The sequence below is a fragment of the Hemibagrus wyckioides genome, linkage group LG27 (genome assembly GCF_019097595.1).
Source record: "Hemibagrus wyckioides isolate EC202008001 linkage group LG27, SWU_Hwy_1.0, whole genome shotgun sequence".
In the NCBI taxonomy this organism is placed as follows: Eukaryota; Metazoa; Chordata; class Actinopteri; order Siluriformes; family Bagridae; genus Hemibagrus; species Hemibagrus wyckioides.
In genome coordinates this window covers 5,815,542-5,835,890 of record NC_080736.1, presented here as the reverse complement: position 1 = coordinate 5,835,890, position 20,349 = coordinate 5,815,542, and the positions used below count along the sequence as shown (strand labels likewise).

The following is a 20,349-nucleotide window of genomic DNA, read 5'->3' as shown; positions in this document are numbered from 1 at the left end:
ACACACACACACACACTCTCTCTCTCTCTCTCTCTCTCTCTCACACACACAAACACACTCTCTCTCTCTCTCTCTCTCTCTCTCTCACACACACACACACACACACACAGTGATTTTACTAATCATTCTCACTGATCAGTTTCGAAGCAAAGTACTAGAATTACACAAAAGGCAGTGGAAAAGTTCCATGGGAGGCTGGGAGGCCTGTGTGGCTTTGCAGTCAGCCAGGATAATTGCAAGTTATATAAATGAACAAATGTAAAAAAATAAAAAAATAAAAAATGAAAAAAAAAAACAGCTACAAATGACTATTATTACAAACGTTTTTTTTTTCTTTTTCTTTTTACATAATAATCTAGTTACTTGCATTCCCAGGGTCTAATAGAATTCAGTTCCTTGCAAGTATTCAACCCAGTAACCTCAATAAAAAAAAAAAAAAAACCTTTATATATTTTCATTTCCAAAGAAAAACGGTAAAACATTGCATGTTTTGGTTGCATAAGTATTGACCCAATATCAAGGTGCTATCAAAACAAATTTCTGGAAAACTGCACACATTTGGACTCCATTCAACTCGTCATGTGACTTCTGATGGCAGCTAGCAGCACCTGGATAAATCTATAGGTTTCACAGCAATTTTGTGTGGATTCATGGCAAATACTTCTAATTAAGTCTGCTTTATATCCAGGTTGTAACACTATAAAAAAGGTCAATGGGTGTGTAAACTTTTGCAAGCCAACTTGCATACATCCCTTCTGTCATGTAATACACACTGATCCGCAGAGTTTTACACTTGGTGTGATTTCCTTCCCCAGATCACTTGCGCTACTCAGTGTACTGTCAAGCACTCAAGCATCTCTTAATTAGCATGTTAAAGCAATGCAGTAATAAAAATGTAATGGTCTGTGGGTCTCCAGGTTACTTTTCCATGATGTACCTTCTAAGTAAACAAAATCTGATCCTGCCCTAAATACCAGAGTAATCAGAAACCATCTACAACTACACACTAATCACTACTGCATAAAATGAAAACAGACCTCATCTTCCGGTGAGACTCTAGCCCCAGCTGAGGAAACTGTCCTAAATACCCATGATCCTTCCTGAGGCCATCCTGATCTCAAATGAGATCTTACTGAATGGGTGTTTGCCTATGAAGTAATATTGTATATTTAGGATCACAGACCATTAACATGGCTTCTCATTGGGGACAATTTGGCTAAAAGTGCACCAATATTATGGCAGTTTCCTCAAGTTGGGAATAAACAACCCCAAACAAACAAGTACAGTGTTTGTCCTTTGATGTCTGACAGAAGGACATTAGTGCAAGACGTCTGGATAAGTCTAACTTTCTGGAGAGCTTAAAAAACAAAGAAGACAAAGAAGTAGAAGAAGAAGAAGAAGAAGAAGAAGCCATTTACTTGATCTTTTTATAGCTCATGGTTAGACCCTTTCCAGTGTCTTAAAATTAGGTTAAATTGGTAGTGGTAGTTCAGTGTGGTTAATGCGTTGAACTACTAATCAGAAGGTTGTGAGTTTGAATCCCAGGTCCACCAAGCTGCTACTGCTGGGCCCCTGAGCAAGGCCCTTAACCCTCAAACGTTCATTTGTATAAAAATAAGATTTAAAAAAGTAAGTTGTTCTGGATAAAGGTGTTTGCAAAATGCTGTAAATGCTCAAATTGACTGGAAGATAGATTTCCAGCATGAGGATTCATTTTCCACAAGTAATCAGTTATATTATCAGTGACGTTGGTTGCTTTACATGGTTCATCAAAAAAAAAAAAAAATGGACAAAATAGACAACTGCCCATCACACTCATATCTGGTTAGAAGCACACAACTGTATAGAATACCTTTGTATAAGGAAGCAAGACCCAAACCTGTTCCAGCATGACAGTACTCTTGTGTACAAAGTACAAAGCAAGCTCTGTGAAGACATGGTTTGGCAAATAACTGTGTTCTTCTGAGCTTCATTTTGTGTCCTGAGAATCTCGCACAGATCCCTGACCTCAACTCCATTGAACACCTTCAGGGTGAACTGGAATGCTGACTATGTGCCAGACCTGCTTGCTTGACATCACTGCCTGACCTCATTAATGCTCTTGTTGAGGAATAAACACAAATTCATTGAACCATGCTCGAAAATAAAGTAAAAAAAAGCCTTCCCAGAAATATGGAGGTTATTATAGTAGCAATGTGGGACTAAATCAGGAATAGGGTGTTCCAAGAGCATGTATGGTTGAGTATCCACATACTTATGGCCATATAGTATAACAGAAAATGTCTTGAGTCTCAGTAGCCACAGTCCAAGGGTTTGTAATAATATTATGTATATGCATTATATATTATGTATATGCATTCAGTTCATTTGGCTGATGCTTTTATCACTTAAAGTTCAAGGGCCGAAGCATGGTAGATTAATGGTATTGAGAGTTGAATTTACAACCTTGCAAACTGCAGCCCACTGCCTCAAACACACAGCCACATCTTCCATATGTTGGTGTGGTTATTGAATAAACATCACTCTGCTGCTATCTGCTGGGCTCAAACATGTAACACAGCTGTGACAGCAAAGCACTGGCATGGAAGGTTAAGTGAAGAACAACTGAATGCTGGGAATGCTGTTAAAAGAAAATAATAATCAACATTGGGGTGGTGTGACCAAAAAATCCTATCCTGAAGACATTCCCACGGCAGATGAGTTTTATACTGTTCCAAAGCTCTGAAAACAAATAATATAGAAAATAATGCATACAATATGAACCAAACCCATGGTTAAACATTACCATATGTGCTGTTTGGTTTTATAGTAACCTCCATTCTTTTGAGAAGGCTTCTCACTAGCACAGAGATTTGTGTTTATTTAGCTACAAGAGTATTAGTGAGGTCAGGCTCCGATGTCTGGGATGAGAAGGAGGAGGTGGTCTGGTGTTCAGTTTATCCCAAAGGTGTTCAGTGGGGTTGAGTCAGGGCTCTGTGCAGGACACTCGGCAAACCACGTCTTCATGGTGCTCGTTTTTGTGCACAGAACCTTTGTCATGCTGGAACAGACGTGGGCCTCATGGTTGCAGTAAGGAGAAAATGTGATGCTACAGCAGAAACACATATGGATCAGGAGACCACACACTTTAAATGCATGTTAATATAAACTTTGCCTGTTCTGCATGTGCATTGAGGGTTTTCTCTAGTCCAGGGGTGTCCAATCTTATCCGCAAAGGGCCGGTGAGGGCGCGGGTTTTCATTCCAACTGACCAGAAGCCACACCTGAGTCTACCGAAAGCCAAGATCAGTTGATTATCAGGTGTAGCTTCTGCTTGGTTGGAATGAAAACCTGCACCCACACCGGGCGGCACTTTCTGGATAAGATTGGACACCCCTGCTCTAGTCCAAACCTATACATTGTAGTCTGACTGTAGTGTGTGAATGCAAGTGTGATTGTATCAGCAGCAGTGTATGGGATTGTGTCTGTGATGGTTCAACAGCCTGAGTCCTCTGGGATGGGAGCCAGGCTTTCTGTGAATCTGTGACCAGCGTTACAGAAAAAGGATAGTTAATTAGTGTAAATAATAAATGAATACATACAATACGCGGACAAGCATACACACAACTTTTATTTTAAAAACCCACGCGCGCGCCTGGCTGCTCTTCCCGGAAGTACGTCATTTCTGTAGCTTTCTCACATCCCATTCACGCCAATTATTCCAGTGCAGATTATTTGTGTTGGTTTGCGTCTCTCATTTTCTCCTAAGTGTGGTTAGTTGTTAGTGGAAACTATAACAAATATTTGCCTTAACGTTAAGTTTCTTGATATTAGCGAGTCGCTGGGGATGGTTAGTGTCTCGGTTCACTCCTGAAATAATAACGGCTGCTTTATCTGCCATCAGCTGCAATGTAGAAGCGGAGAAAAAGGTATTTGTTTCTGGATTTCTACTAAACTCTTACCTATCTGTTTGGATCAGACATTTTCCTTTCGCCTTAGAGTCTTCATCCTTTATTAAAGTTTAAATGCTGTGAGCTGAGTAATATTACAACCCCGGTAGGAGTTTGCGGTATGTTTATATAGTTTGTTGTGATACTCTATGTAAATCAGCATAGACTAATTAACTAACTAACTAACCGACCAACTAACTAATTAACTAACTAACTATCTAGTTCAATTTATGTCAAAATTGGCTGATATAAAGTCATAGACACATTTCATTTCTTTACCTGAGAGATTGGACGCTGACGTCAATCAATCAATCAATCAATCAATCAATCAATCAATAAATAAATAAATGAAAAGAAAAATAATAAATATGAGTAAATAAATTTAATTGTTTATTTTTTTTAACACAATATTTTGTACTCGAGCATATGAGAAGTTAGTCAGAGGAAACGTGAAGTGTTTTATAATAATAATAATAATAGTAATAATAATTTATTATTATTATTATATTTTTTGTATTATTTTTATTATTATTATTATATTATTATTATTTTTGTATTTTTATTATTATTTCTGTATTATTATTATTGTTATTATTACTATTATTATTATTTTAAAATCTCAGTGAATGCTGCATAAGTTGTTATTATTGTTATCATTGTTATTAATTTATATTTCATGAATTCAGCAATACTCTAATCAAAGAAAAAAATATTTTTGAATAAACCGACTGTTAAATAGAAAGAAAGAAAGAAAGAAAGAAAGAATCATAACCTGGAAGGAATAAGTTTGTAATACGTGTCTCTGTGAAAAGTTTTCTGTTCTTTAATTGCCAAAAGATTGAATTGAATGTTACATGACCTCTATTTAATTAGAGATAAGAAAATATCTTTCACTTTTCTGACTATTATTATTATTTTTCTTTATTGATTATATTATCCAAGCGAACATTATAAAAATGCATTTTGTAGTTAACAGAATGGGAGGATTTTGCTCATTTTCGCATAGCATTTGTGTTAGGGATTGACAATTGACCAATGATTTTATTTAAAGTTAAGAAGATCATGTCATGCGTTATAATTAAATGTTCATGAAGGTTATTACTTGTGTTAGTAAAGCTCTAAACATGTTACGGAGAAGTCCTCTGTCCTGAAGGCTTGCATGGTGTGAAATAATTCAATAAATAAAGCATGAACAGTTATGTAACATGAAGAAAAATTAATGTTTTGTTTTGTTATCAGACACTTCTCCCAGCATGTCTCTTGTTCATGACCTTCATGTGTAAGTCCTGAGCATGGAGATGTTGCTTGTCAGCAATCGTTACTTCAGGAAGAAAAAAGCCAAAGCGTCACTGGAGAAGGTAATGAGCCGGTGATGGACACGGACTGAGTGGAATCGATGTTATCGGTAGAAGATGACGAGGACTGAAATGAGGTGGAGTAATTTACTGACAATCTGATGGAGAGCCTCCAGTGAAATAAGCGAATAGGTGAGTGTTGTAACATTATCATAAATATCTGTGGTATTAATAGTATGCATTAATATCCAGGTTCTGATGCAACAGGAAGCAGATGGAAGTGATGACTTCAGAGCAAAGCTTGGATTATTTCTTTATATTATGGTGTTTTAGTTATTTATTTTTTTTGCTAAGGATAGACTTTGATTTATTGAAAAGATTTAAATTGGTGTTGTGGATTTGGGATCGAATGCAACACACGTCTAAGCTTCTCATCTGGAGATCACTGCATATGGCTTCTGACATATTTTTGTGCTCAGCAGGTCCTGTCCAAAAATTGGGCCACGTAATGCAGCCAGAGTGCCCATAATTGCCTTGATGGCTTAGCTAAAAGCATGGCAGAGTATATTGAGTCTGAATTATTTAGGGTTGTGCTTGTGTTTTCTCCAGTAGTGCCTCAGAGACCGGAGGAACTCGGGTCCACTCTCTCATGGACCTGTGCAGCAGGAACCCGAACCGCACGGTGCCTGTGAGCGATGACGTGCCCAGACGAGCCGACGTGCCCCTGTGCTCCAGGACAAATGGGTGGAGCTGGCCTCCTCACCCCTTCCAGCTGTTGGCATGGCTTCTCTATCTTTACTTTGCAGTCACAGGCTTTGGAGTTTTCATCCCTCTGCTGCCGTCACACTGGATCCCGGCTGGTTATATTGTATCCTTCATGATGGAGGTGGACACCTGGGGTTAAAATGTTGAGGTGGGGAAAATAATCCGGATACGTGATGCATTGGAAACAAACATGGAAGGAAAAGTAACCATGAAACAGCTTGTTTACGTGATTTTCTGTCTCCGAAAGAGCAAGCAATCAAATAATCTAGACAGAAAGCTAGGGTGGTTAGTTACCTGATACTAGTAAAGACTAGCTGAGACGTGTCCAATCTTATCCGGTGTGGATGCAGCTTTTAATTCCAACCGAGCAGCAGATACACCTGAGTTTACTGAAAACCAGGATCAAATGATTAAACAGGAGGAATCAGGTGTGGATCCTGCTCAATAGGAATGAAAACCTGCGCCAACACCAGCGCTTTGCGGATAAGACTCTTCTGAGCGAGGATGCTAAGAATTACATATCTGTTATTATCACAAGTTATGATTGGTCCCCAAAGTGGATTTGTTTGTGTGTAATTTGCAATTTGAGGACACACAATCAGATTTCACATGCAGGTTTATGGTACTTTTATTCAGTACATTTCTACATTTACGCTCTTCTCCAGTTACTCGACTTTAACCCAGTGTTCAGTGTACAGGCATTACTTTCGTCTGTCACCTGCTTGTGCACCTGACCGCCGTCTCCATCGACCCCGCCGACTATAACGTCAGAGCGAAGAGCTACAAAGGACCGCTGCCTGCGTTCGACCGCACGAAACACGCACACGTCATCGAGAACTGCCACTGTTACCTCTGTGAGGTGGATGTGTAAGTGTGCACAGAGGATGGAGGAACGCTTCATGCACTGGAAAAAAGGAGTCATGTTTAGGAAGAAACGTCATGTATAGTTTCTCACCAAAATGTGAATTCATTGTTTATACTGAAATTTGCTTAATTGTTAGATTGAATGGCATAGAGTGAAAATGACCAACTCGTGTAGTAGTAGTAGTAAACTAATTTCATTGTGAAATCTCATGAGGATGTTGCTGCTGATTGATTGCTGATATAACTACAGTATCATATTATATTGAATTTTATTATAACTACAGTATTAAATAATTACAGTCTGTATGGTAGAATAGTGTAGTTGTAACGTGGCTGTTGCATAATCCCAGCGTCTTGGGTTCGAAACTCATCTTGGGTGCATACTCGATTTATTTAATTGAAAAGATATTTATTCCAGGATTGGTAATTACATGCTCAAATCATTCTGGATGGTATTCAATTCAATCACATGGATCCGATGTACGCATTTTAATTGCGCATATTCATCCCGAAGCACAAAGAGCCTTACATTTGAAACACGAGTTCATCAAACAGCTCCTAAAACATGCTCTACACGATCTCTGAACTGTAATTACACAAGGAACAGTGCATGAGCATATGGTGTTAGCAGCGGGTGGCCAGCAGGCTTCACATACCTCACCGGCTCTGCTGAGACCTTCATCTCGTGTGCTTTTTATTGTCAGGAATTAACCATGGTGTTTCCCTGTTGTTTTCAGAGGACCGAAATCCAAACACTGCAGCGCCTGTAATAAGTGCGTGGCCAGTTTCGATCATCACTGCAGATGGCTAAACAACTGTGTGGGCAGCAGAAACTATTGGTGAGACCTTCTGAGTCATGAATACGCAATATGTTGGGATTGTTAAAACAGGGCAGAACAGATGGCTTCCCATGATGCCTTGGCACTTTTCAGTTTTGCTACAGTACAGCACTGAGAATCATATTCCTGTAAAACAAAGCCAAAATTCAGGAGCTTGTTATCCTGGAGTACAACCCTTCTTTAAAACCTAGGAATGAAATTACTGCATTTCTGTCATTGTATCAAATCCATCTCCTAGTAAAATAATCAGCATTGGTCTGATAGCAGTGACTCTGCCTTACATCATGCTCCATTACACTACTTCAGCGTTGATTATACTCCTGTAACAGCATGTTTTATTCCTCGTGTCACAATCATCTAGCTCTATAATGAGGTCAAGTGCTTTAGGATTGCAGTTGCCACAAACAGTTTTGGGCTCAATCAGTAAACCAACTCAACTTCATGTTAAAGCTAAAACGAATTTCCTGGTAATACAGTTCCACTTCATTTGGCCATAATGTACACAGTTATCTAAGGGAAATGATTTGTAATCACACACTCCGGTGTCACCCAGATAAGGATGAGTTCCTTATGTTGTTGTTGTTGTTGTTGTTGTTGTTGTTGTTGTCGTCATTGTGAGTTTCCACATCTTTTCTCCAAACGCAGGGTTTTCCTAAACAGCGTCATATCCGCTCTGCTGGGCATATTTTTAGTCGTGATCATTGCCACTTACGTTTTCATCGAATTCTTTTTGGATCCGTCGAAGCTTCGATCCGATAAACACTTCCAGCAAGGTAGGATGCGCTGATACTCTATGATCTGATGACACAAAATATCTCGTCATGAAATGATTCTGTAACTATATAACGGTTTATTTCACTAGTGTCGCTGCAACATACACTACTCACAAAAAGTGAAGGATAATTTATGGAAAATGTGAAAAGTTCATGCTACAGTGATATTATATCATGAAAGTAGAAGCATGCAATGGTGATTTCTTCATCTCAAACAATTTATTGAAACAAAAGCCAACAACATTGGTGGGTATACCACAACAAAAAATGTCAATGTCTCAATAATTTGTCATGTGCCCTTGACCATCAATTACAGCTTGACAACGACGTCTCATGCTGTTCACGAGTCGACTGCTGAGGCATGGCATTCCACTCTTTTATTGAAGGGCGGCCCTCAGGTCATTGAGGTTCTGGGGTGCAGGGTTACGAGCCTCTACACAGCGACTCAGCTGATCCCATAGGTTTTCAGGTCTGGAGAAAGTGACTTTCTCCATTTGAGGTACCCCAGCCTCCAGCAGCCGTTCCCTAATGATGCGACCTCGATGAGCTGGAGCATTGTCGTCCATGAAGATGAAATTAGACCTGTGTTGTTCATGCAGGGGCACAGTGACTGTATTAATGGTGTTATTCAGGTAGTATTGGCTTGTCACTGTACCATTCACAAGATGTAGGGCAGTTCTGTATTGAGTAGACACACCTGCCCCGACTGTAACACCACCACAACAGGTCAACAACCCTTGCAGGTCGTCTAGCACGCAGACCACGCTGATGTAAATGGTTTTGAATGGTCTGACGTGACACTTGGGTGCCTCTCACCTCCCTTAAATGTGCCTGGAGTTGAGTGGCATTCATCATCCGGTTCCGCAGGGCACTGTTCACAATGAAGTGGTCATCAGCGTGGGATGTGGCCAAAGGACGTCCACTTCTATGCCTTTCTGTGACTCCTCCATTCTCTCTGTATCTCTGTTGCAACCTGCTCATGACACTCTGTCCACTTCCCTCTGAGAACATCCTGTTTGAAGCCTCGCAATGGCGAGGTACTGTTCATCAATTGTTAGGTGTCGTCTTGGTCTCATGATGAACCTGTTATATGGCATAAACCCTTTAAACATTTTTAATTGGACAAATTATTTAGTATAATGTTCACCAAAATCTAAACTAATACATGTTTATCTGACTCATATTTCTCTCTGCCTCCTTCTTTGCCCACTTCGTGACTCCTAGCTTCTGTGAAGAACGAATCTGTGGTGTGGTTTGTCTTCTTGCCAGTGGCTCCAGTATCTACAGCAGGTCCAGCCATCCCAGCCCTGGCAGGAGTAACCATCACGATGGGGCTCCTTTCCTCGTTGCTGCTCGGCCATCTACTCTGTTTCCACATCTACCTCAGTGAGTGCACGACATACGCCACCTTATAGCCTTAATACGAGTTTCTGAGACTTCTGTGAACGTAGTTCCTGTTCCTCTGGTTACACAGTCATTCCCTCAGTTGCTTCTTAAGTTGATTGTTACTAAGAAAATGTAAAGCACAAATACTTCCTTTCTGAAGACTCTAGCTCTTATAAGCACTAACACTGGAAACGCCTTCTAGAAATATTAAATATTCATCCCAAGATACACCATATCAATGACCATTTCTCTCTCTCTCTCTCTCTCTCTCTCTCTCTCTCTCTCCCTCTCTCCCCCTCTCTCTCTATATATACATATATATATATTGTTAAATAATATTGTTTTTTTTATTAGTCATAGATACAGGCCTCCTGTGATCAAGTTGTTGCTCTAGAAACGACCCAGATAAAACACCCTTTGAGTAAACAATGCTAATATCATGTGTTTACGCTAATTACTAGCTACAGCTTGAACACGTTTGGTTTTAAGTATGCAATCTACAAGACTGGCTATTGACCACTGGTTTATATTAGTTATAATAAAATAATAAAAGACATTGCACTATTATGATGCTGGAGGATCTGTTAAGATGTTTATGTTCACGCTGACTTGAAAAACAAGCACTTGCTCAGTCACGATCATTCGCTGCACAGTGCAGCACAGTCAGGGTTGTTGCTTAAATGATTCACCAGTTTTATATTTAGACAGTGTTTCTAAGGCCGCCTGCTGCCTAATTGCTCATCGTGAGGTACAATACAAGCTAGATCCTCACTCCTAAAATGATTCTCTTCAGTCATGATTCCAAAAAGTACTGATTATAATAATAATAATACACCTGGCTTTAGAGTGCTCCATGAAGCTACTCTGCATTAATTTGAGGCAAATGACAGAGTACCAATCAGCCAGTCCTAATAATAATAATAATAATAAATATAATAATAATGAGAAAACCCTGATTAATAAGTAAAATAAAATAATAAAAAGGAGGAATAGAGGAAATATTTGAGAGGGAATGCTGTGTGTGTGTGTGTGTGTGTGTGTGTGTGTGTGTGTGTGTGTGTGTGTGAGTGAGAGAGAGATTGAGATTGTGGGCATCATCAGTACTTGCATATATAAGTTCACAAAAAACGACACTACTGTTTTTATTTCAAAGACAAAACACAAAAATTTAGTTGCAAAAATAAAAAAAAAGTACTTTAAAAATAAAAGTATTTTTATTTATTTATTTTTCATTTTATTATTATTTTATTTATTTATTTTTATAAAGACTTATTAAAATGTATTTATAAAAAATAAAAATGTAAAAATAAATTACTTTGAAAAAACATTCTGTACATTTTAATCTTTCATAAAATTAAAGACAGAATCAAATTCAACAGGTCAGATTTTCTGCAGATTTGGATCAAGCTATGCCATATTGTGACATTATCACAAGACACATTCAGCCCCCTTCAATTCATGTGTGTTGAAGATGAGTACAGCTATCACGGAAAGTAATTACCTAGGTGTCTTCACTGGAATTAAAAAAGACAAAAATGGACCCTGCGCTTGTAATTTTGCCACTTCATGTAGTTTTTTTGAGAAAGCCGCAGCACAATCGAACGTTTTTGGCCTCACCAATCACAAAAACACTCCTGGAGTTAGCTTACAGTGACGGTGTGATCTTGATCTCTCCTCATCTCTCTTCTCTCAGTGTGGAACAGGCTGAGTACATACGAGTACATCGTCCGACAGAGACATCGTCAGGAGGTGAGAGACAATAACAAAGACCCTTCGGGGAACGAGCCTGGAGTTCCCAAGATAAACCTCATCAAGGTGAACATACAAAAACACAGGTCCCGACTGACTTCTAGGTACCATGTTTAGTTTCAGGGTCTGGTATTGGGTTTTTCCACACTGAAATAAAAGGTCAGTCAGATTTAAGAAGAAAATGATGTATTGTTTTATTAAGAAGTTTTACATTTCTCAACAAAACGTGAATTCATTGCTTATGTTAAGCTTAATTTAATTACAAGATTGATTTAGATTTACAAGATTGAATTAAAATGATTTAGAGTGAGCGTCAGATCCTGATTGGATAGTGTTAAAATTAAGTGATTAAAGCTTGCATTGTAGAATAGCACAGTCCGTTGGGAAACACCATCAGCGCTTAAATCTCCGCTCAGGTACGAGCTCAGGGTTTGATTTTATTCAGACCTCATGGAAGAAAACTAATCGAGTCCATGTTACTCAGTTCAGTTGCATGGGACTGATGTACGCCTTTGATTTGAGCAAAATCAACAAGCTTTTGAGGCTTGTATATGTAAAATGAGTCATGCTAGGTTTGTGGTTCCTTCTCATTACCGACTGTTTTTTATTAGTGTACAGTCACTTGAAGCCGTGTAGTCCATAGCAACCAGGATGTTTTGAATCATCCAGGCTGAATCACTACATCATGTCATTTTCTGGTGAAATGTCTCTGCCAGGCATAAATGAAAATCCGACATGGACGCAAAGTCGAAGTTCTTCAAAGCCATGGGAAATGATCATCCACACCGTTGTGTTTTAAAGGACAGCTTCGTGTTTAATGGTACGGTGCGACTACTGGATAGTTTCCAGTGGAGTAGAAAGAGGAGCGTGTGATGGAGAAATGTGTTATTAGTTAGCTTACAGACTGCAGATAATTGAATGACTCATGTTTAGTCATTTGCATCTGCTGCACTGTTTGAAGAAGTGTAGCCACACACACCCACCCATAGAATGTATATGTAGACAGGCAAAGAGCATAGTAATGCATATAAACACTAAATATCCCAGAGGACTCGAAGTAATGCATTGCTAGTAAGTCCTGGATCCTGCACTTTATCCAGGTTACGTGGTGTGTAATGTAGTCAGGCTTGGCTCAGACCATGGTGTAACAGACCTAGTGGACACCCACACTCCCAGGTCCATATGGCTCTCCATCATGCCAAATCCATGCTTGCTACACTCTGTGGCTCACCCACATTAACTCTTTACTGTTACTATGAATGTAGGATTGTGTAACAAGGTAGTGAAGTGATGCACCTTCCTGCAAACAGTTATCAATATGAAGATTAAATGAGCAGCTGATCTTTCTTGTGTTTGTCAGAAAATGTTGAAATGAAGATGCGGTTTATAGACGCCTGTGGAAGTGCTGATGCAGTAACACATTGTCACCTCATTGGGGTGCTATAATTTCAGTATAACTCGAGCATAGATGAAAGGTTTTGAAAACTAAAATGCAAACGTTTGTTTTTAGTCCAGTGACTATTTCTTGTTCCACTGTTTTAAAATGTATTTTTAAAATAAAATCATTACATTTTATATGAGCTTTATGCATGTGCCTCGCAGCTGCTTCCTGGAGGTGAAGTCTTTCCAAAAACAATGCAGATGGTTCCACATTAGGGAGTTCAGCCATCTTGGACTGTTGTTGCCTGGTACATGCTAGTAGGTGGATTGGCTATACTAAATTGCCCCTAGGTTCAAATGATGAAATGTTTACAATGCGATGAACTGCCTTCCCATCTACTGTCTATGCCTGCCTCGTATCCATTAGTCACAGTGTAAGAGGTGGCCCGAAGGTTAAAACTCTGGGTTACTAATCAGATGCCATTAATGCCACTGATGGGTCCATGATCAAGGCCCTAACCCTCTCTGTGCCAGGAGGCTATATCACGGCTGACCTTGTACTCTGACCCCATTTTCTTATCAAGCTGGGTTATGCGGAAAAAAGATTTTCACTGTTCTCTAATGTATATGTGGCGAACAAATGCTCAGTCTTCGGCTTCTTCATATCCAACATTCCTATGATAGACTCCAGATATTTATATTGTCTTAAAAAATGTATTGATTTTTTTTTTTTTTTCTTACTTTTAGGATGTGAGCTACTCGGGTACTCTTGGTTACACCAACCCTGAGATGGAGGTGGAGGATCCTGCCACCAGGAGCGCACATGGAAATCCAGAGTAAGATGACAGAACATGTGTCTCTTATGTGTACCATTAAAACCAAACCAACCAGTCAACCAAAACTCATCCTAAAAATGACTCCAGTCATAGAAAACATCAACGGGAAGAAAATTCAGATGTTTGGCAACTATTTTAAATTCAGTGCTGTTCATTTTCAAGCATATGAGCAATCGCTATACAAGTAGATCCACTGCGGCAGCAGTATCTGAGGCGTTATTGTCTCATCATGTTCTACATATTTTTGCTCTGGAGCTCTAAATGGAGGAAGAATGTTGTTCATAGCATAGCATTTTCTCAGAACACCACTGCACGACCTCTGACTATGGATATTATGTATGAAATCCATTAAATCCACCACATTTGGCTCAAATAAATCATCTAGCCTGTTGAAAGAATGACCGCTTAGTGGCTTATTGGTGTGTTTTTTTTTTATTTCTTTTTCTTTTTACAATTACTCATAAAAGTACATTACTTTACATGAGTACATTACAGTAAAATGTTATTTTATTATATTGAGCAAGTCGAGTCCTGCTCTAGATCACGGGGATTCGGTAGAAGAGAAATACACGCAGTTTATTAGGCAGTGAAAACTTATGGATATCAGCCAGAAACAAAATCGTCATGGTGACCGGCTTTTTAACTTTACATCCATGCCAGTTTTCCCTTTTGCCAGGATAGGGAGAATGAAAAAAAAAAAAAAAAAACATTTAAGTGGATGTGTGGCGTCTGTGTTCTTAATTTATATCACATCCAAGGCTCTCTGTTTATCCAAACCAGAGTTAAGCCTCACGTATTTAGCGCCTGTTTATTTATTTTATTAGCACCGAGGGACATTTTCAAAAGTGTGGCAAAGCTCTTAAGTTCGTACTGAGACTCAATCTGTCTCTCAGTAGCCACGTGTCGAAGCTGCCGTGTGCGGATTCGTAAGAATGAAACCAAACGTAATTTCTTCACAGTAGGCATCCGCCATGTTGCCATGGTGAGCGTTTCAGAGTACACAAACAGTCAGAATTCAGTTTGCGTTCCCATGACTTTAATGGCACTTAGCAAATTGGACCAGATGAGAAGAAGAAGAACATTTTTGAGCTGTGTCACTGACCTCAGCTTTCACTTTCATTAAACGTTAGAAGTCAGAACAGTCAGGAAGCACTAATGAGTTACACACTGTGAAACTGCCATTTCGGTTTAAAGTTCTGCGTGGAGTTTGTAACAAGTCTTTGGGGAGGGATGAAATTGTCCTTGTTGTAAATGGTTACCAGGAATCATTTTGGTAAAGTCCTTGTTTATGTGTAAATCAAGAGATGTTGAGACAGGGACAGCTTTAGCAACTGATGGGAATCAGTAATGGGATTAGATCACTTGGCAACTGCAAAGGACATGCTGAGTGCAGAGATATGTGCAAATAAAGGTGGGTGTGTGTGTGTGTTTGACCTATTGGTGCCCCCAGTTCACAGTGGAATGTTTCAGCAAGAGTGTTGACAGTTTCTGAGCTCCTGATTGTCATTTGTAATGGATAGCTGTAAATGATTGAGAGGGAACTAAAGTCATTTTGGTCATTTTTCTTAACCTTATACTCTCACCTTAATAAGGTTTTTGACAAATCTGGTTTAATCCATGCGGTTATGTGCTGTACTAACCCGATGCTGTCTTTGCACTGTATAAAGGATGTATGGTAACGGCAGGATCAGAAGCTCGCTAGAAAGAATGGCTGATGACGAGCTACTCCCTACCGTGTCCACGGAGCAGAAACCAGCGCCCCGTCCTTCCAAAAACACACAGGTTCGACACACACTATACCACGCTCATGTACACTGCTCCTTAGGGGTAGGGAACTCCAGACCGTGCACATTATTGCTTTTTCTGTGTGGCTGTTGAGTGTGGAGTGAGCAATGATTCGGGCCATCAGGGGTTACAAAAATACCAGGGCTTTCAGAACAAGTGTTACTGTTTAGATATTACAGAGGGGCGGTGGTAGCTCAAGTGGTTAAGGCTCTGGGTCATTGACCGGAAGATACTATACTGTATTTTAAGTCCCAAAAAGCATGTGCTCTACTGTCTTGCACTGTAAGGCAATTGAAACATGTATTTCTGAAACATTTATGTTCATATATCATAAAGCATTTACAAATTGTTATGGACACAATGTAGGAAAAAATGCATGTAATTTATGGCATAACTAAATTTTAGTTTAAACTAGATAGATGGATGGATGGATGGATGGATGGATGGACAGATTGATAAATAGATCTCAAATAGACACACAACCTCACCTCACCTTGTATTATGATACTGACTCGATAGAAGTGGATCTATGAGCTCCTGTAAAACACAAACACCTCTTCATTCATTTCTGGAAATGTACACACACACACACACACACACACACACAGTGACGGTCGTGCCCATATATTATATATACCATATATGGTGTTTATTGGAAAGTAAAATAAAATACCGATCTCTGTTGTATTTTTAAGCCACTTTCAATCCTTCTAATTTTTTTCCCCTTTTCTTTTCTTTTTTTTTTTTTTAAAGAAGAAAAGAAAGAAAGTGCGTAAAATACCAGCAGAAGTGATTGATGATCGAGTCACAGAGATGAGCACGAGCAGAGGCATGGCACATCATTCAGCTGAGCAAGGTAACACACACACACACACACACACACACAGAGCCATCGTGTTTAGTTGAAAAACTGTATGAACTAACAACACAGGGACAAAATCTACAAGTACTCAAGAACAAGAACTTTATTTGAACACATATTTACCCTGAATTCCGTCATCACCACAGCCTTCTAAATGGCTGGTTTGTTCCTCTAAGGTCTAACACCAAACTGTGATATATTTGGGGAACTGCAGCATTTTAAAGACATTTCTCCAATAACATCATATCACTACAGTGTTTTAAAACAGCCATTATTGCATTTTGTATCACCTGCTCTGAATAATATGCTGTACACTGTCCACATATCAACTAAAATTGCAGTTCTTTAATGTTTAATGTGTGTTTTTAATAGTGTTCATGTTTCAAGTTAAGACAGTGAAAATGAGAACAAACTGCTGGAAATATCAACATTTCCCCCAGAAGTGTGGATCGTTTTAGTTACAAATTGTAGTTAGTGACCTCTAACTGACCTTCATGGGTTCTGTGGAGTGTGAAATGTCAGCATTGTGTCACAGCTTTGACTTCTGAAGCCGAAAACGTCTTAGGAGTCTGCCATTTACATGGAATCTTTTCATAAACACCCGGCGTACTACAGATTAGTGTTATATTTCACGCCTACTGTATTTACTGAAAACATTCCATATGAAAGGCCCTTTTCTGAGTTTGCTTAGTATCCACACACTAATTTTTTAATCATGCAAAGTCTTGATGCAAATGTTGACGTTCTTTATGGTTTTGTCTTGGTGTCTACATTAAAGACAAAACGGCTAGCCTGCTAGCTAGTCATTATTTAATCCTTCACGCTCCCATGTTTCCTAGTAACTGTATTCGAGGCTTTAAAGATTTTTGTGTGTTTAGGTTCGAAACTCATAAATGGGTAGTTATGGAGCTGTAGTGTTAGGAAAGAATTTAACGACTGTCCAGTGTCGTATTTGCTTTAGAGCGGTTTAGTGAATCTCGTGGTAATGGTGTTTCTGGCACTGTTCTGTCCTGACACCAGACTGCTTTTATTTATTTATTCGCTCATTATATCGGGCTGTTTGCACAGCGATAGTTGCAGCGTTCTCTGTGAATCTTATGCACCGTTACTCCTAATGGTGTTTGCTTTGTGTTTGCTTTGTCCGTGTGTGTGTATCATCTTCATTGTCGTAGTGTTCCATGGTGATCCACTGCATCACGATTACTAGTTAACTATGTGTTAGCATTAATTGTGTGAGTATTATAAGCCATATTTTTGTACAGTGTTTTGTGTGCGTTTTTGTGACCTTGTGCATCCCGATCTCTAGAATCCTCCGTAGCCGCTGCCACTCTGTCCTCATCCCTAAGCCAGCGCCTCCCTTTCCCAGCATTCCAAGTGCGGGTGACCCTCCCCCCTCTGGCCCCTGTGCAGGCTGCCGGACCCCCAGCTGAGTACCACTCTGATTCCGCAGAGTCTCTGGAGGAGATCCCCGTAGCTCTGGCACGCCTGGGAACTGCCATGCCAGCACGGGTGCCTCTCGCTTCCGTCTGCCATTCCTCCTCCATGCAGCGTGTCTTGCTCCAGCCGTTACCCTCTCCACAGCCCAGGACCAAAAAGAAGGCTTCGGCTCGCAAGGCTGCAGAAGAGAGATTCGAGATGGCATCCCATAATCCTTTCGTGTTCGTCGGTAGAGGAAACGGAGAGACCGCCTTAACTCTAGACGGCACCAGACCCGAGGACGGACACGGTCACGTTGGAAAACGCAAGCACACGAGCAAGAGAAGAGGCACAGAGGAGGCAAGACTCGGCTCCAGATCCAACACGCCGCTAGCGTAGGAATACAAGTGCCGTGACTTTACCTGGCTTGCTAGCAAAACTTCCCAGAGATAAGCTGCATCATAAAAATACAAATCCACAGGCACTACAATCACAGATGTAGCAACAAAAGCCTATCACCTATGCAACCACCACTGAGTGCAGGCTTTCCCTCTGGTTTCTGACAGACTCTTTTGATAAATGTGCAGTTTCTCTTAGCATTTCATTTACTTCAATACATTTTGCTAATAACTTCTCTTGTAGCATTGCACAATTGTATTTGTATGTGTCTTTTTTTTTATTTATCATCACACAGTTTTATCAACTATTAATTCATATTGAATGCTAAAGCTCATATATTGTGTACAGTCTATAGCAGATTAAAATATCTGTTGACTGTTGCTCTAAACATAAATTCAGTGAGGTTTCTTTTTTGTTTTCTCCATAATAATGTTTAGTATTAATGTTATCAATAATGTAGTTAGAACGGAACACATTTTCTTATATTATGTCCTACTTATGCTACAGAAATGACACTCGAGCATGAGCCACGTCCCAAGTGTTGCCCGAAGCCCAATGCTCCACCTCTATGTCCACTCTCTGGTGATGTAACTGAGATGTAGATCGATGGCCTGTGAGCAATTCAGGCACACAGATGTTAAAGCTAGTATTTGACGGCGGGCCTTAAAACTTCATTACGTTCCAGTTGTGTTCAGTGTGGTTGATTAACGACGGCTCACCGTTCAGTGATGCCGAGGGTCAACAAACCGCACGGTTATTATTAGATGTGAAAAAGATCAGACTGGCAAATTGAAACGATTTCTTCACAGGATTTGTTTTGCAAAGTTATTATCCTAACGCTGTCTAGTCATAGGTTTAATAACTAATATGATTTCTTTTCCTGCTTCTGTTCCTTCTGCTCCAGTCCCTACGTGCGCAGAAAGTTTAACCAATCCCACTCTTATTATTTTTCCTAGCACTTAGCTGTAATATTTTTGTGCCGGTTTTATTTGTCAACCTATAAACAAATTATTGATGAAACCACTGTGACTTATAAAGTTTTTAATGACGAATAACAAATGACTGAACACGGCAAACGCATTGCACAGTGGTGTTCAAGCATCCAGTTTGCTACCATGTTAATAAATGTGGATTTTCTTCATAAATATATTTTTTCCTCCTGTTAATGTCGCTGCATCCGCTTTGCCTCACTCTTAAAAAAAAAAACATTTGTAAATCATTATAAAGACTCAGTCCTCTATGTTAGGGTTAGGGCTTGTTAAAGGGTACTTGTTGTAAGGGTGCATATTAAGGGAGCACTGTTTTTAATGCCAAAAATCAGAACTGACAGCTTACACCCGAGTCAGGACCGTGAACCTGCACGTGTATCATTTGGGACGGGGACTGGATCTCCACGTGCTTTTTCTTGTCTGGTAATATGTCAGAAACTTGCAGTATTTATTTATTTTTTTAGTTACCCAGGCACTGTATAGTTTCTGTGGATTACTATTAGAAACAAAAATCCATATTGCTTGTTTTGTGTCGTCGTCTTATGTCTTGGCAACACTAATGGATAGACCAGGCAAGGTTTGAGGCTGGTTTTTTGATCACAGAAGACGTCCTGTTTTTAGGCTGATCTTAAACAGTTATTTTCGTGGATTATCTTGTGGTATGGGGTGTGTAAAATCCGTCTTTTAATCCACGTCTGCTCACACTGTCCTGATTTACGTGCATATATTAAACATGTTCAATATATATTTATAGTAAATATTTTACGGCTCAGAATCCTGCAGTGATAGAGGATACGCCGACTGTCTTGTGTAACAGCGTGGTCTTGACTGTATGTGTGGTATCAGAAAGTGTACGATGTTAGGAGAAACGTGTGGAGTTTGATGACTTAAGAATGATCCAGTGCAAAAACCTGTGAAATTTGTCATATCTGGTGTCTGTTACATCATATCATCTCTTATGATTGTTTATGAATTTTTACTTTGGCCCAGACATTTAAAAAAAAAAATGTTGCATAATCTGCTTTCCTGTACAGCACTGACACACATTAAATTCTTTTTAACCACTTCCTGTTTTCTACTTC

At 39.5% G+C, this 20,349-nt stretch overlaps 1 protein-coding gene across 3 annotated transcripts; it reads left to right on the top strand.

The window, feature by feature from the left end:
* The first annotated feature begins 3,660 nt into the window (after positions 1-3,660).
* On the top strand, positions 3,661-20,331 carry zdhhc1 (zinc finger DHHC-type containing 1). 3 transcript variants are annotated; one of them, XM_058382042.1, is made up of 12 exons: positions 3,661-3,908; positions 5,169-5,416; positions 5,837-6,092; positions 6,681-6,856; positions 7,591-7,692; positions 8,338-8,465; positions 9,690-9,851; positions 11,545-11,666; positions 13,728-13,816; positions 15,484-15,598; positions 16,355-16,457; positions 17,770-20,331. In XM_058382042.1, exons 3-12 carry the CDS (start codon positions 5,874-5,876, stop codon positions 18,276-18,278), a joined length of 1,725 nt encoding a protein of 574 aa, XP_058238025.1. In that variant the 5' UTR covers positions 3,661-3,908; positions 5,169-5,416; positions 5,837-5,873; the 3' UTR covers positions 18,279-20,331. The 3 variants fall into 3 exon arrangements, with proteins under 3 accessions (XP_058238025.1, XP_058238026.1, XP_058238024.1); XM_058382043.1 differs by having other exon boundaries at positions 5,834-6,092; positions 16,358-16,457; XM_058382041.1 differs by having other exon boundaries at positions 5,834-6,092.
* Positions 20,332-20,349: the final 18 nt, after the last annotated feature.

What these genes read in the sequence shown, in the direction of transcription:
- zdhhc1 (XM_058382042.1), top strand. Translation starts at nt 5,874, where the DNA reads ATGGACCTGTGCAGCAGGAACCCGAACCGCACGGTGCCTGTGAGCGAT. An exon ending in TACCTCTGTGAGGTGGATGT is followed by an intron (nt 6,857 to 7,590) that starts GTAAGTGTGCAC and finishes TGTTGTTTTCAG; the next exon opens with AGGACCGAAATCCAAACACT. An exon ending in CTGTTTCCACATCTACCTCA is followed by an intron (nt 9,852 to 11,544) that starts GTGAGTGCACGA and finishes CTCTTCTCTCAG; the next exon opens with TGTGGAACAGGCTGAGTACA.